At 42.5% G+C, this 16,778-nt stretch overlaps 1 protein-coding gene and 1 long non-coding RNA gene across 2 annotated transcripts; one reads left to right on the top strand and one right to left on the bottom strand.

Annotated features, from left to right (window-relative positions):
* Positions 1-2,946: 2,946 nt before the first annotated feature.
* Positions 2,947-15,951, bottom strand: LOC106927428 (sodium- and chloride-dependent GABA transporter 2-like). The gene is made up of 15 exons (XM_015002981.2): positions 15,889-15,951; positions 15,529-15,773; positions 15,304-15,438; positions 14,010-14,150; positions 13,840-13,930; positions 13,619-13,751; positions 12,652-12,786; positions 12,460-12,563; positions 12,010-12,134; positions 11,180-11,292; positions 10,947-11,084; positions 10,614-10,716; positions 7,852-7,952; positions 5,954-6,124; positions 2,947-5,871 (listed from the first exon to the last, which is right to left on the bottom strand). Coding segments are annotated over exons 1-15 (1,893 nt in total). The 5' UTR covers positions 15,891-15,951; the 3' UTR covers positions 2,947-5,715.
* On the top strand, positions 15,352-16,094 carry LOC148160742 (uncharacterized). The gene is made up of 2 exons (XR_015765580.1): positions 15,352-15,418; positions 15,546-16,094. It is a non-coding gene; the product is annotated as an uncharacterized LOC148160742 (long non-coding RNA).
* The last annotated feature ends 684 nt before the right edge of the window (positions 16,095-16,778 follow it).

Below are 16,778 nucleotides of genomic sequence, written 5' to 3'. Positions count from 1 at the left end.
AAAGTCCTGCCCCCTTTTGCGCTCAATCACCACTCCTCCACCCCCACCTCCTGTTCTCTCCGTCTCCCTCTCTTCTTCAAATCAGAATCAAGTGGTGGAGGAGAGAAACCTGAACAATGCCTACTTTGGAGTGTTGTTGTGTTTTCAAAAGCACTAAATCCCACATTGTTGCTCTTGCAGCTGGGATGTAAACATCAGCACCAGCAGGACCTGCATCAACTTCTGCAATCCCTCCATTAAACACCAGCATGCTACTTTTCCACTTTGAATCCTTTAATAATTGAAGTCTGGCGAGAGTTTCAACAAATGACGAGGGAAATAGATAATTTATGACCATTCCCAAAGAAGAAAGTTATGGATTTCACTATTTCCATGCCAGTCGTTTCATTGTGCGGTTGTTTAAAAGCTGTGAGTTTGCATACACTACGTGCTGCATGACTAGTTGGGGGATAAAATGACTCTGCAGGTGCGTGTGTCTGGGTCTGGAGCTGTCGTGATTATTTATTGGAGTTCCCCAGCTGCCCCCGTGGGATGTCGCGCAGAAGTTCGTCAGAACTGAAGTCACCGTTGAAGTCATGCACAAACATCCTCCCAGAGGGCTGCTGGCAGGGAAGGTGCATTTTTAAAGTTTCATGCTCAGCTGCTGAGTCAAAAAAAAAAAAAAAAAGGTTTTATTTTTCAGTGTTCGCCATGAGGATGGCACAGATACACCTATTGTCTTTCACTGATCTGAGATCAAGTGGCAGGGGTCAGGGGTCCAGGTGATACCCTGGTAACTTATTCTGGGGGATGCCAAGATGTTTTCAGATGAGAAAGGATGTATAGTCTATCCCAGTGTTTCCCAACCCTGGTTCTCAAGGCACACTGCCCTGCATATTTTAGGTATTTCCTTCCTTCAGCCCAGCTGATTTCAATTGATGACTGATTAACAGGCGTTTGTTCAACCGCAATCAAGGAAACCTCTAAAATATGTAGGACAGTGTACCTTGAGAACCAGGGTTGGGAAACACTGGTCTATCCAACAGGTTCTGGATCTGCCTCAGCTTTTTCTTCAAGTGAAATGTATCCTAAGAATATCCAGATACCCAAAGCACCTTCAGCAACTCTTTAAAAACTGGATTGGCAGCGTCTCTGGTTGCTTCATTCAAGGAACCTCCTCCCCCATTTGTTAGGCATAATGTATATGTCCTAGTTTGTTTAATCACAAAGCATGTGGGACTCAAATATCACTGTTCGTATCAAAGGTCTTCCAAGACTCTCAGCAAACCCTAATGAGCAAGAGGAAAGAAAGAGGGGCATGCCAAGGCCTTAAGGTTCAACCACCCAAAGAGAAATATCTTCTTTCAGGAACCTTTTCTTTTGGTCTTGTTCCACAAGACACAAGAACACATCAAAGTACCCCTAGTAAGGTATATCAAGTTTTAAAAAGGTACAGTTTCAATAAAAACTGTACCTGCATGTCAAAGAAAACAAGTTTTCTTTGACATGCAAGAGAAAATGTCAAAGGTTTTTGAGCAGTACAGACACTTCAAATACACTGAAAGTGTGCAAAGCCCACTCGTCAATATAATTAGGGTCGTCTTACAGACTGCTACCTCAACAGAGGTAACCGGCCATTATGAGCCCCCAATCCTTCCCCAACCAATCACTTGATGTGGAATTTGATATGTGACCTTACGTTTCAAATTTGCTACGTCAAGGGGTGGGAGGCCGTGTCGGCTGTCCTCTAAGCTCTTAATCCGAAGCATTCTGGATGACTGATCGGCAGCGTGGGCAGTGTGGATGGAGAAGGGAGTGGGAGGGTGGTGGAAAAGTTTTGGCTCTCCTCATTAATCCACTTTCTGTAAAACACAGCCCAGTTTCTTTTTTTCCTTTAGAACCTTCCCCTAAGAACTTCATATGGAGATGGGAAGGAGGGTCAAGTGATGGAGGCACTTCAGTTCATGACCCCATGTTATAAAATTCTTGCTGTTCTTCTCCTGATGACTGACACCAAGATGGATCCAATATCAAGTTGAACTTGGTGCCCATATCACCCTCCTGTTATGCAACGTATCTCCCACCCCCACTGCCCATCTCCTTTTTCTTTCAACCACAACCCTCCCCCTCCCACAAACTGCTTCTCCTTTACACCAAACTGCCAAGTGCACTATCTGAGGCGGTGAGATGCCCCTAAGCTCACTGGAGTTGTCGTACCTCTGGAAGGAGGCAGGCTCTGCTTCTCAAGCTGTGATGACAGATGATGCAGCTGCAAACTAAGTGGCTCTGAGCTGGAGCAGAAATTGACTATCCCAGAGCATCTTTTCAAAGCTCCACTGACACAACACACAGCTTTGGTTCTCTCTGCCTCTCTCCTCTTTGAATCTCACACGCTAATCCTCCCATCATCTGAAAAGGGAGATGTGTCTATGCCAAGGCATCCATATGGACGTAAACCACCCCCGTTTATCCACACACACACAAACAAAATCACCAGAGTCACACGTGGGAAGCTGGCTGCACTATGATGTGGCAGACCAAAACAAGTCGGGTGTGTGTGCGTGAACGTGCCGAGCCACGTGCGCGCAGGGACCGGCCCACTTCCGCGGCGACTGAGCAGAGAGGGAATCCAATACGGCTAATTGACAGGATGAGCCGTTTATATAACCGCCGGGCTCTGTCGGCTTGAAGCTGCCGCCCTCCGCTTCGTCTCTGGTCTCCATGACACCCTCCACTTCCTCTGCCCACACGCGCTGCTTCCTCTCCATCCCGTCGCGGACGCCCAAATGAACAATTCCCATCAGTATGAGGAGTCTCGGTTTGCAAGGTGCGCTCCGGGCATCTTTTACATCTGTCGCCGTGGTGACGGTGTGACTAGGACCACAAGTACATCATGCCTCAACACTGGCACATCCACTTTTAACACAGCTTGACACTCGTCTGGAAACAAACAGACACAATGGACCCTTTTCTCCACAATCAGCGTATATATTGATTCAGAAGGGAACAAAAGAGGCACAGCTGTAAACACAGATGATAACAAGTGGATGAGTCGATGCAAAGGCTTAACGCACATAAAAATTTGGTTATAAAAACAGCTTTTTCTAAGTTTGATTACATGACCTCTTACATATTTAAAACATCACACCTGGTCATGAAGTGCTTCTACTCCACTCGATTTCAGAGATGTAAACAAGCGATCCTAGTGTACAGTACATTTTGTCCCGGACTTACAGTACAGAAAGCTGATCTGATCACCCATAATGAATTATTAAAGCACGTCTGACTGTGTAAACCTACACACGTTTAGATGAGAAATGACATCAACAAGAAAAAACCACAACTTGCTGTTTGTATCAAGGCAGACATTAAAGTACAGAACAGAAATATGAAATGGTTTCAGTAATTCATGTTTACGTTCTCATTCTGTCACATACGGTGTCTCTCAAAAGTGTACACAACCCCTGTTGAATTTCTGTGTATTTCAAACATTTTCAGTTTATAATAGTTTATATATCCTGAGCAGTTAAAGGGGGACAAATCTAATGAAGGGAAACATATATATAAAAATGAAAAGCTGAAATAGCCTCGGGGGATAAATTTGACCTTCTTGAAGCAGCTTTTGTGTTCTAGGAGTTGTATAAAAGATGTTTCTGACATCTGCATCCTTTTAGCTAAACTCAATGTTTCCAGAAATACCGCAAAGGGTCAAAATGACACCAAGCAAAGTTTCAAGCATGAATCTAAAGGTAAGGTTTGGCACAAAAAACTCAAGCACATCACCAGAGAAAAACACCATACTAGCAGTTTGGAATAACCGAACCAGAGTCCAGATATAAATCGCATAATTTGATATATTTGGAATCTGAAACTGAATCAAAAGGTGCTCCTGCAAAGTTTAAATATTTTCAGAGTGTGCACACTTATGCAACCTGGTGGAAAAAATGTTAGTTTTTGTATTTTCCCTTTACCAGATTTGTTTTGCCGGTTAAACTGAACAGGATAAATTTGAAGTTTGTGTGATAGTTTTAAAATGATTTCTAATGGTTTCATTTTGTTTGTCACACTGTTGAGAGACACTCCCACTTATAATAATAAAAAAAAAATCTTATGCTGATGTTGACTTTGAAGGGTTAGAAGAGTGTTTGTTAAAAAAAAACCCCACAAGAGTATGTTTTCAGAATTTATAGGATTTAAGTAAACTTTTAAGAGAGAAATTATATATATTGCATTCATAAATGAATGCAATTTAACAGGAAAACATTATTCTTCATTCATTATTACTTCAACAAAGGATAAAAAACTATAAAATTTCTTGAGACTGGCTTGAGATTAACTTAGCTACAATTTTTGCATCGTGTACGGAACATTTGTTTTTTTTTTGTTCTATTTCAAATTTCAATTGGAATTTTTGTAAAAACCATAAAACTGTGAAAATAAAAGAACCAAATCTCTTCAGATATTTTAGCTCTAGAGCTCTAGAGAATATCCCATAAAAAACATTTTAAAGTTTAATCTTGAGGATTGTAAACTGTGCAAACTTCACTTGGAAATGTAATGCTAATAATTATAGGCATGTTCAAGCTGTAACTTTACTCCTTCCCTTCGCCCCCTTCATCTTTACAATTGCTATTTTAAGCCTCTTTATTTACCTGACATCACTGAAACACTGAACAATACAGGCAAACATCTTAAAAAAAACCCAATCATAACAACAAAAAAACTTAAACATTTGGTGCAGACATTAAAAAATATTGTATAGTTTTTTTTTGTTCTTTGAAGCAGCAGTAGTTTTTTAAAAACTAATTTAAATGAGGTTTGCAGAGACCTTCAAAGAAGACATACTCTATTACGACATATCCTTTCAGTGGCTTTTCAATTTGACATGTTGACCTGTTTGACTAATTGTTCATTTTAATCTACCGAATAATCAGGAAAGCATTTCAGCAACCCTTGTTTTAATTTTTAATCAATATGACTACATTGCCCAGCTTATGTTCTGTTAATTATTGCTTACAACAGTTGAAATAAATGTGCTGAAGTTTTTACTCTGGAGACGCCCACTAAAAGATCGTCTATGCCGTTTCTGAAGAAATACTGCAAAAGCAAAACTAACACAAACTAGTGGACGTTTCAGTCAGATCTGTTGTCGTTCAGGTGTTCGCAGCAAAAGTGGCATTTAGTGGACGCAACTCGAGTATTGACTCCACTTGGTTTGGATGAGAAATTCAAAAAATCTCCAGATAAATCATCTGACATCACATGTCTGACTCATGGAGTCATTTCAGCAGACATGCTAACACTCTCTGAGTCTCTCATAGAGAGTATAGTGTAGCTGAGGACTGTGTGCTGCTGCCAAACAAAGGGAACGTCTCTAGGGGTTGTTGTTGTTGTTACATGGTCCTCAAGTACAGTGACTGAACTGTAAAATTAGATGAAAACGTATAATAGCAAGTACGGAGACAAAAATGGTTAAGATTCAGGAGTGTGTGCTGTTTCTGGTGGGCATGAACAGGAACCGTGGCTGATCTGAACGGCCAATCAAGTTTTATCCCAGTTTAGGGTCAGACGCTCTGATAATTCTTCCAAACTGTTGACTCCGGAGTTTCTTTGGTAAATTATAACATTTCTCCTTTAACGTTTTTTGAAATAAAGTCTTCCGTTGTGATCAGCTGTTCTGTTTCGGCACACCTGATTGGCTGAGCAGCGTACAGTGCCACAAAGCGTTCGTTATCGTCATGTCTTCTTTTCTGGGAGGAGCTCTACGATTTGCTGCTTCGGCTTCCCACTGAGAGGCAGCACGGGGCTGTAGGTCAGCGCCGAGCCGTTGGTGGAGAGGTGCTGGAAGGCCATAGACGACTTCTCGGCTGGGGTGCAAAGGCGATGGAAGCGCTAAGGAGTTGGGAAAAGTTCCAGTTAGAAAAGATACAAATCCCATCTTTCCTGTCTTTGAGTTGCCGTCGAGAAAAGTCACCTGCGGCAGGGTTCCTGGAGTGGTGGCCAGCGCGTACACGGCCCAGATGGGGAGCAGGGAGACCGAGGAGAGGGTCAGGATCCAGCCGAGCGTGGTGGCCCAGACCGGAGCCACCAGTCCTTTCCCCAGGCTCAGAGGAGACCAACGCACCAGGGAGAAAATAAAGGTAGCCTGAAAGAAGATGGAGGGACATGACTCTTTGATGAATTGTTGAAGAAAGGGTTAAAAGATAAGAACTAAAAATGTAAAATGACACCAAATAACATCAATATGTGGATCTTGTGTGTAGCAAAAAATAAATAAATTCTGTGGATATTTTTTCATTTTTTTTAGATGCTTCTTGATGCAAACTATTCCATGCCCATGAGAGGAAACAAAAAAAGTTTCTCAAACACTTTAACTTGTGCTTTGTTTTCTGGTTAGAATCAATAAATGTCAAGCTAGCATGCTAAGCTACATCTAACAGCTGATAAAAGTTTTAAAAAGGCATTACTGTTGTAATTTGGTGAAAAACATCACAGATGTCGTAAATATGCCCTTCAGCTGAAACGGTTTAACATTATGCTAACAGCTAATGCTAGTTTTCATCTCTTCATGGTGGATAGAGTACCATCTGGGAAGTTAACTAGGTATGAACTGTACTTATATAAAGTACGATGACATAAAAATATGCTTTCGTTAAAAAAAAAAAAAAAAAAAATCTGTGGCACCCCTCAACAAATTGACACCCTGGACTACTGCCCCTATAAGCACTTTCTAAAGTCTGGCTCAGCTTGCAGCCTGCGGAGACACCTAATGGGAAAAACAATGTAACAACTAAACTTTGTTCATTGTGGATTGTCAGAGAACAATTCAGTTATGTGGAAGGTAAAGGATGTTAACTGTATGACTCTCGTAGAAAGATTGTGGAACATGCTCAAAGTGGAATAAAGACTTTTATTGGAGTCATTCAGTAAGGGCTGAAGGACGCCCGTACCTGTCCTTGGTAATGTGCTAAAAAACCTTCCATGATGCAGTTAGACAATGAGATCACGCTCCTTCTCCAGACGAACCTCCAACAACAACAGATGGATTCCTTCGTTGGAATGCAAAGCAGCGCTGCTCCTCAGCCGCTTCCACAACAGACGGCAGCAGTCAGGCGGGATTTTTCCCATTTTTACAAGGCTGCACCCAACTACCTTGAATAATGGCTTTTTTTTCCCCCCTGACAGCAACTACTGGAGGAATGTTGTAAACTTGGCACTGATCTGCGATGCAGTGGAGGCCGTCCAGATAACAGAGAACCATATGGAAACGGGTCAACCTGGCTTCAAGCAGGGTGTTAATGTCCAAATTCAAACGTTTTCTAGACTTAAATTTCAATTAATTTCCCCATTTTAAGTAGAAATACTAAAGAAGACTGAATTTATTGAAGATATTTTTGGAGAGGCAACACTTTAAATACCTAACCTATGACTAGATGAATGTTTGGACACAGACTGAGAATGGAGTGTTTTGATCGGAAAAATGGTTGACTGGATGGTTCAATGAATGTATGGATAAATGTTTGAATGGATGATTGGACTGATGGACATAAGGAGGAGTGGTTAAAAGATGGAAAAAGTATATATTTTGCACAGTCAGATGGGAAATAGAGTCTGGTAATGCACAAAGCTTTCCATTCCCACAGTTTTCCAGGCTGGAAATCTATAAAAATTAAATTAGAAAGACGAGGAATTCTGCTCAAGCCACAAATAAGCCACAAATTGTTGCTGTTGCATACCTTATTTCAGCCTCCTCATCACAATTTTCTGCATAAAGAGAGTTTTTCCTTTTTTGTCTACCACATAGAGGTCCAGATATTTTGGTGGACCTTCAAGGTTCTGACTGAGGTTTGCCAACAGGCAGAGGTTACTCACAGTGCACACGGCCGGAGTCAGGTACTTCCAGCACAGCTTGAAGACAGGCAGGGGGCTGTAGCCCGTCATATCTCTGATGTTGCCACTGAAACGCTCGGCTCCTGATGAACAAGAACACGGTAACAACAAAAAGAGTTTAGATTCTGCTGTCTTTTACTTGGCGGCAGAGAAAGCGAGAAAAAGACATGAGGAAAAAAAAAAAGAGTTTATTCAGCAGTTGGTGTCACCTGTTCAAACCAATGCACTCCTTGACTATATGTTAAGTAGAGTCCTTAAAAACAGTAGATTCCCACAGCTGTAAACGAGCCGAGAGTCCTGACCGCTGTGTTACCCAAAAGCCGCCGACTCAACTGCTGGGAGAGCGATAAAACCTGTCTGGCTTCGTACCCAAACAAAAACACACAACGTGAACCGATTCGGCCCTTTTCTGATCCCCCGCAACAACAATTCATCGCTTTCCTCCAACAGCTGTAAAGTTAAATGCTGAACATTAACCTGGCTGAGCTAATTGTGAAAATACAACTTCCCCCCCATCTCTCGTTTAAGTCGACGGAGTCTCGTGCCGCTTTAGGAGACCAATTTCTGCCCGAGATAGAGGCTACCTGGGGCCGTTGGCTTGAGCCTGAGAGGGGCCCAGGGGCAGATTTAGGGCCCGGAGGAGACAGACAGACGGGGGATCTGGCCAGGAGCCAGCCTCCTGACAGCAGAGGAAGACTGCAGCCAGATTAATACACCGACTCCTGACTGGAAGTGGAATGTAGGAGGAGGGGAGGTGGACAGCTTCTATCAGAGCCGACCACATTCATCAATGAAAGCATTTTAATCTAATTCTGACAGAAATTTAACTGGGAGGGGGGAACATTTATAAAAGTTAAATAAGAGAGGAATAGATGCATTAAATAAGATAAGAAAAAAATGAAGAGGAGGAGGGAAAACAGCTCAGTATGGAAAAACGTTATTAAATAAATGACTCCTTATTTATAGAGCACTGCAGCTGTATTTACACCCCTGAGATTTTAAGGGACAACAACACAAAGGAGCAGATGAAGGAAAATGATACAATTTTCAACATTATGAAAACCTGAAAAGTGTGGTGTACACATGCAGGATAAATACCGTATTTTCCGCACTATAAGACGCACCTAAAAACCTTCAATTTCCTCAAAAGCCGACAGTGCGCCTTATAATCCGGTGCGCCTTATATATGGACCAATATTGAGCCACAACAGGTCCAGCAACGGACTTTACCACAGGGGCCGCGTTTCATTGGCTAATGCCCATTTTAGGTCACAGTGCAGCTACCACGTGCGTGACCGTCTCACAAACACAAGCTACAGTAGTAAACATATGCTAATGTACATTCAAAACCATGAATGCCGACTTACCCAGCCTTGCAAGAACAACAGGCATCAGTGATCTTGTCCACAGCTATATTTATGCTGAGGGTGTGAGGATCTGCTGTTTTCCTCATCTATCGGTAGCTTTTAGCTGTGACGCGCACAATGTTGGAGGCATCCAGTGGCTCAAACACCTTGATGTCGTCCAAAAAAGATGACATGAACTTGTTGGTTCCCCTGTCCATTGTCGTGGCTGATATGTTGTGAAAATCCGGCAGAAATGCTACGCTAATTAACTCAGATCGAAATGAAAGACGTCATGTTTACACAGACATGCAGTAGGCTGCTTACGTAGTTGGTCCACTACGGTAAGCAGCCGCCTACTTCTTTTTCCCCCGTAGAAGAAGTGGTGCGCGGTGCATGCTGGGATAGTTGTCAGAACACTGGTTTGTTAATAAAGTTTGATAATACATTTAAAGGGGGGGAGGGGCAGGGGAAGAGAGACAGAGACTGCAGCGGCAGCGTGTCGGTTGGTCTGTGTTACCCAGAAAGCAGTTGGGCATAATATCGCAACACCAACACCGTGAGTGAAACAACGGCTGGGCCAGCCTACTATATAAAGTACTCGGGGACCATTTCTTTATTAATGTGGATGTGTAATAATAGAGTATGAAGCGTCTATTCTATGCGCCTTATAATGCGGTGCGCCTAATGTATGAAAAAAGTCCTAAAATAGGCCATTCATTGAAGGTGCGCCTTATAATCCGGTGCGCCTTATAGTGCGGAAAATACGGTACTTTGGATGCAAGTTTTCAGCTTTGCACATTTAGACACTCAGTTTCTGCAGGTTTCACCAACTCAAACTTGAGGCTTTTTGAAATTTTACATCTACATCATGACAGAAATTTACAAAAAAATGTGCATATTTTAAATAGAAGCAGTGCTCAGATTTTTTGCACATAATGATCGTAGCATCCAAGGGTTGGCAACAGAGACGAGCCAGAGGCAAAGACAAATGTCATCCAGTCATCTGGCAATAAATCTAAGCTTACCCATGGTAGATGCAAAAATGCTAGCTAGCTAGCAAGTGTATGCTAGCAGCTAGTTAGCATTAGCTTCAACGGAAACAGAAAACAATGAAGATGTTTCAAACTTTTGCCAGAGATAATTGAAGTCTGGATTGCTCTGGACTTTGACTAGGGCACCAGCACTCCATTGCATCTCTGGATGTATTTTTAAGTGTTTTCCTGTCTCTCACTCCATGATGCTGCCAGCACCATGCTTCACCATGAAAATGCTGTGTTCAGGGAGACATGGGGTAATTTTACATCATACAATGTCAGGCAAAAAGCTGACATTGATACTGTCACCGATTTCTACCCTGACTTGAATGTTACAATTGGTGCAGAAGAGCTGGATTCATACCATAGACCCAGCCAATGGCCAGAGACTGGAAGATGGAGAGAAGCAGCAAGCTGGCTCCACTGCAGGAGAAGTGGTCATAGATCTGGAACACATAGAGACCACCCTGTCCGAGGTGGAAACATATGGAGAGAACAGAGAGAAAAACAACAGCAAGACTCCTTAGTTCCATGTCATGGAAGAAAACGACTCAGAAAAAGCATGGGCGTCTTGTTTTTGTAGCTCTTATTTTGCAGAAATCAGACTTTTTATAGAAAATGACTTCGCAGAGTCATCATTAATGAATTTCAATAAACTCATTGAGGTCATGTGACACCGCAGTCGCATAAAACTCACCGGCGTGACCATGACCAGCCCAATCAGGAAGCACACGACGCACACAAACAGCAGCAGCAGTTCTCTGCGGTATCCACGCCGGATCACGTGGGGGTACAGGTCCGTCACCGAAGTCATGAGAGCCTCCAGGCTCACGAACTGGATCCCAGAGGAGAGGAAAATGTTTGCGTGTGAGCTGACAGATACACATTCCGCTGACGTCACATTACAATACGAAAGAAGAGAGCGCCTACCTGCGTGTCGAGACCCAGCATGATGATCATGAGGAAGAAGCAGACGGCCCAGAGCTGAGGAACGGGCATCATGGCGACGGCTCTCGGGTAGGCGATGAAGGCAAGACCGGGTCCTGTCACAACACACCATAGAAAGGCATTAACACAACTGCTTTTATTACTACTGTTGCAATTTTAACCATTAATAGGTTTATAATGCTGTGTATATGTAGATTTTCTTCCCACTTGCAGCACATCAGTCTTCTTAAACATCAGAAAGTAAATAAATCACACTTGAAATCATTAGGAAATTATGTCAGTTTTGCAAATGATGCTCCAAAAATTTATTTATTGTTTTCAGTTTCAGCACAAGTCAACTTCCTAAACCTATTCTTAAATACTGATTGATATAAGTAATATTTTTGGGATTTTAACCCTTAAAGTGTGAGTACGTTCACACAGCTCTGCTTTTTATCAACATTCTATAAAATACTAAAATAATTTCGATAAAAACATTTGATTATTGACTTTGATGCACTATTAATTTTTATGTATAAAGAAAAAGAAAAAAAAACAACCCTAAAACAAGCAAATAAAAAGGGTTAACTTTTGCTGCATGCTTTGAAGGAAGTGTGTTAGTTATTTTTATTAATTATAAAAAAAAACAGTTTTTAAGAGTTCATTTTGCTTAATTCTGCCTATTTGGATTCAACTAAATAAGACGATGATGCTAAATTGGTTTTAAATTCAAAACCAAATTGTGCAAAATGTCCGCAGAGCTTCTTCAGAGTTCAGAAGGATCAGACGACGACGTGTTAAAAGACTTTGTGCCTCTGAAAGCCGGCATTCACCTGACTGAGCCACAGCGCCTATGTCAACGCCTTGCTCTTCAGCCATGAAGCCCAGAACCGAGAAGATGGCGAAACCGGCCAGGAAGCTGGTGCTGCTGTTCAGGAGGCACAGCATGAAGGAGTCCCTGGAAACAAACAAGGAACATGATGCAACGCCCCATGATTGAGCACAGAAAAAATTCAGTTTTGCAAAACAAGAGATGGATGTGGAGACTGTGGAGGCGCTCAGGGCTGAGAGTGTGTGTGTGTGTGTGTGTGTGTGTGTGTGTGGGAACGAGAGACTGTGGGAAACATGGCAGTGAGGGATTTTCTTTGAGGTGTGGCTGTGTCGGAGTGTTTTCTCTGCCCATTCCTGCCATTCCTTCTGGAAGCCATCTGACCGGTGGGAGCTAACATCTTACATTTCAGTGTGTGTGTGTGTGTGTGTGTGTGTGTGTGTGTGAGTCTCACTTATAGCAATCATTGTTGTATTTGTTGTAGCTGCCCAAGGCTGTGAGACTTCCCAAGCAGATTCCATAAGAGAAAAATATCTGGGTACCAGCATCCATCCATACCTAGAGAGAGAAGAAGAAGAGGGAATGAATGGATAGAATTAAATACAATTTCTTATAAATCTGTACAATATGAGGGGTGTTTGTGCACCTGAGGGTCAGCCAGGCGGGTGATGTTAGGTTTGAGGTAGTAAATGATGCCCTGGGTGGCTCCAGGCAGCGTGGCGCCGCGCACCAGCAGCACAAGCAGCATGACATATGGGAAGGTGGCCGTCAGGTACACCACCTGAAAGACACGCAAACGCTACATAAACCCGTCTTTATTCACTTCTTCAGCTGGAATAGGTACAGAAAATGAAATAAAAGTACTCAATAGGACAAAAACAAAACAACATTTTGAAAGGACTCCTGAGCAATGCGTGCTGAAAATGATGCGCTGGCTGAGTTGGGGTTTGGAGGCTGGTTCCCAGGCTTAATTGGAGTAGAAGATGATTGACCCAGTAATTAGAGAGCGTTGGGGTACTGGGTGTAATTGTGTCCGACTAAATGTGAGCGTTCCGGCTTGGCAGAGAAAACCAGCAGCTTACGGAAAGCGAAAAGACGCTACAAAACATTCGTCACGGCTCAGGCATTTCCTGGAAGATTGACTCTTATATTTTGAGTCATTGTTATGTTTCCAGGCTGCCTTTTGCTTCAGTGTTTCTGTTTTCTGATGGTCTCACATTTTCCTCAGGGATGCAACACTTCTGTTATTTGAAAAAGTGTTTCTATCGCAGTTCTATGGACTACACTGATTTCGATAATTGACGTGTTTCGATTAGGTAAATTTATTTTCCGTTACTCCAATATGAACAAATTTATGGTCAACGGAAGTGCAGCTAGTGAGAATAAGAACCATGTGTTGTTTTACAAAGAAGATATAAATATCTGGTTTCAACTGGATATACTTTGTTTCGTAAGAGACCGATAAATGAACAAACAGTTTGTACCGGGGTAGTGAACCGTGAATCCTTTCGGTTTTAACTCCGTTACATTTCGACTTCGGTGCAATCTTTTAACGAATAAATGTATTTATGAGAGCTGTAAGTGCAAAACAATGTTATCAGTTTGCTGCTGACCTTTCCGGTGGACTTCACACCCTTCCAGACACAAAAGTAGCAGACGAGCCAGACGACGGCCAGACACAGAGCCAGCTTCCAGCTGACCGGACCCAGCTCATCTAAAGATCCTGAGAGGCGGAGCACTTCCCGTCTGGAACACACACACACACACACACGCAATGAGGATGACATCAATCCGACTATACCTGTAAACGGCATGCCGGCTTTTCTACACTTACTCCCAGAACTCCATGACCGGTGAGGTGGCATTCACAGGCAGGCTGCTCACGTTGGCAGTCTGGTTGTATTTATCGAACAAGAAGCACGCGTCTGCAAAAAGTACCAACACGTCCACCTTTAAAATTTCTACAAAACCGCTTCACCGGCAGCTTGCGACGCCGTCACCGACCCGTGTTCCACGTGTTGTTGCAGTGCGACCACGGCAGCTCGGCCTGGAAGCTGTAGAACAGGTAGAAGAGGGCCCAGGCCAGGATGACGATGTAGTAGACGCAGCCGTGCAGGATCATCACCTGGCTGGCGTAGCCGAGACCTGCAGGGACACGACAGGAAGGTTACATCACTTCCAAGTCACTTGGGTTTGAGATGAAAGCGTCTTTTTTTTTTTTTTTTTACTGCAGCTTTCAGGCTTGCAGCCCACACCTCGTGTATCTTCATTAGGAATGAAGGATCTGATGATCTTGAGTGGGTTACGGACAGAAGGCTGTTTTGTCTGGATAAAGAGCTTGTTTGTTGAGTCTGCTAATGAAATTCAGTCCTTTAATCTGCTACTGAAAAGTGCGGACCAGAGAGAAACGCACGCGGACAAGAACAAATCTCTTTGTTCTGGGAGTTGGCATAAGGCAAAGCAAAGTTTGCAATTTTCTCGCCGAGGTGCAAAAAGCACACAAAGGACAAAACAAATATATTTTTAAGCAATAACCCAACACAAAATAGCTTGCTTTTTATGTTCTGTACAAATAAAAATATGAAAGATCAGCATGCATTTGTATTTGTCTTTTCTCTAACATACAAAAACAGGGTCCAGTGTTCTAAGATGTTACCTCTGTGTTTGAACTCTTCCAAATCTGTGTCTAAAGTCAAGGTTATCATCCTCTCTTCCCTCCCCTGTGTTTGCAAAGTGGAGCTAGACGTTCCCATACAGCCGAGGATTTATTTTTTTATCCCCCAATTTCCTGTTCAGATAAGTTTGTTTTATATCGTCTAGAGCTTCTGAGGGGCCGATAGCCCAAAAGAAGAGAAGCTGCAAAATAAAATGCATGGAACAGTTAAATGAGATTTTAGACAGCTGGTAGTTTCTCTTTAATAGCTTAAAAGGGATTTATTTGATTTCACTCTTGAGAGGGGCTGATATCCTGAATGACGGGATAGTAGAATATCAAACAAATCCAAAAAGAAAGATAAAAAAATTGGTATTAGTAAGACTGCTGCACAAAAGTTACACAGATTGCTATATTTAAGCACATTAACTGAAAGCTTAGTGGAAGGAAAAAGTGTGGTAGGAAAAGATGCAAAAGCAAAACAGATAAATGCAGATGAGTTGATAGCTGTTACTGAAGCAACCTGACTGATCGCCTCCATGCTACGCCGCATTAATGTAGTAATTCATGCAAAATCACTTTTCATTCCAAACACAAACAGTACATGCATTAATGCATGTACTGATGACTTAAAAATAGGATCACCTCCAAATAAGGGGCAAATGGTCCTCCAGGCGCTGACCCCTCCCAGACTGGTGAACTGCCCCAGAGAGGTCTCCAGGAGGAACAGAGGGATGCCACACAGCACCAGGAACAGCAGGTAGGGGACAAAGAACACGCCTGCACACAAACAAGAGGTTAAAGAGATCTGCAAAACAACAACGGAAAATGCAAAAAAATAAAATAAAATAAAATCGTTTTTCTCTTCACCTCCTCCATTTTTATAGCAGAGGTATGGAAACCTCCAGACGTTGCCCAGCCCGATGATTTGCCCGGCCACCGCCAGGAGGAATTCGGCCTTGCTGGCCCACTGGCCCCGGGCCTGCAGGCCGTCTCCCAGGGCTTCTTTCCTCCTGGGGAGGCCGGCGTGGGGGAACTTTGTCAGCGGCTGGTCGGCCGGCTGCGAGAGAGGCTGGTCGGCCATCACCGGATCTGGCAGGGACACACACACACCCCTGAGGCGGGAAGAAAACAAGACAAATAAGCAGGAGACGAGCACATCTTGCAGCTGAAGCAGTCAGAAGAAACATTTCGACTCGTAAAGGAACAAGAAGAGCCAGAAGAACTCACATTGTAGCGGCTGAGCAAGAGAAAGTAAAAGCTGGGAGGATTTCTGACTGTTGGTTCGGCTGCTTTTCTTATCTGAGCTGCGTGAGTCCCAAGGACAACTGCTGTGGGTGTGTGTCCGTTATCAGACGTCCGCAGGACATCAAATGCCTAAATTTGTCCACTTCTCATGCACCGCAAAGAATAAATGCTGCTTTTGTAAATGGAAATGTTTCAAGCATTATGCTTAAGAATGCTAATTTTTGTTTAGAAAGTCTTCTACTTATGCATTTTACTCATATTTTAATCCTAACTTGAAAAAAATCTATTTTTTTTAATAATATTTGGGACTCTTTCTGTTTATTATTGTGATACATTAGTATTATTAATGCTTCCATTGTTATCTTTTGCCGGTTTTCCATTTGCAATTTTTAGCTTACAGAATCTTGCCAAAATAATCATTGGCAAGACTCTGTTGAACCTTTTCACATTTTCACAATTCTACTTTATTTTATTCTGATTTTATACAGCAGACCAGAGGCGGAGGGAAAAGCGTACAATGGTTTACTTTGTTTTTTTTGTTTTGTTTTATTTTTACACATAAGAATCTGGAAAGTGTGGTGCGCATTTGTATTCAGTCCCCTGTGAGTCAATACTTTTGTAGAAGCAGTTTTGGACGTTTGGAAACTAAGATATTTGCCAATTCTTCTGGGCAAAAGAGCTCAGTCAAATCAATGTTCAAGTATTGACAGATTTTCAATTGGAATTACACCTATAGGACTTTGACTAGGCCATTTTATTAAATGGATATGCCTGGATCTAAACCACACCATTGCAGCTCTGGCACTATGTTTAAGGTAGTAGTAACTGCTATATTCACTGTACACCATAAAATAGTGCTTCTCACAGATTAT

This window comes from Poecilia mexicana, unplaced genomic scaffold (assembly GCF_051168715.1).
Source record: "Poecilia mexicana isolate PSO_F unplaced genomic scaffold, ASM5116871v1 scaffold_2, whole genome shotgun sequence".
Lineage (NCBI taxonomy): Eukaryota > Metazoa > Chordata > Actinopteri > Cyprinodontiformes > Poeciliidae > Poecilia > Poecilia mexicana.
Note: the sequence above shows the minus strand (reverse complement) of the source record. Positions and strands in the feature narration are given on the sequence as shown.

Bases quoted from the DNA above. Each gene is read 5' to 3' on its own strand.
- LOC106927428 (XM_015002981.2), bottom strand. The intron at 11,085-11,179 runs GTAGGCGCTCTC...TCTGGGATCCAG, and splicing joins TGCTGGGTCTCGACACGCAG to TTCGTGAGCCTGGAGGCTCT. The intron at 10,717-10,946 runs GTGAGTTTTATG...CACCTCGGACAG, and splicing joins GGCTGGTCATGGTCACGCCG to GGTGGTCTCTATGTGTTCCA.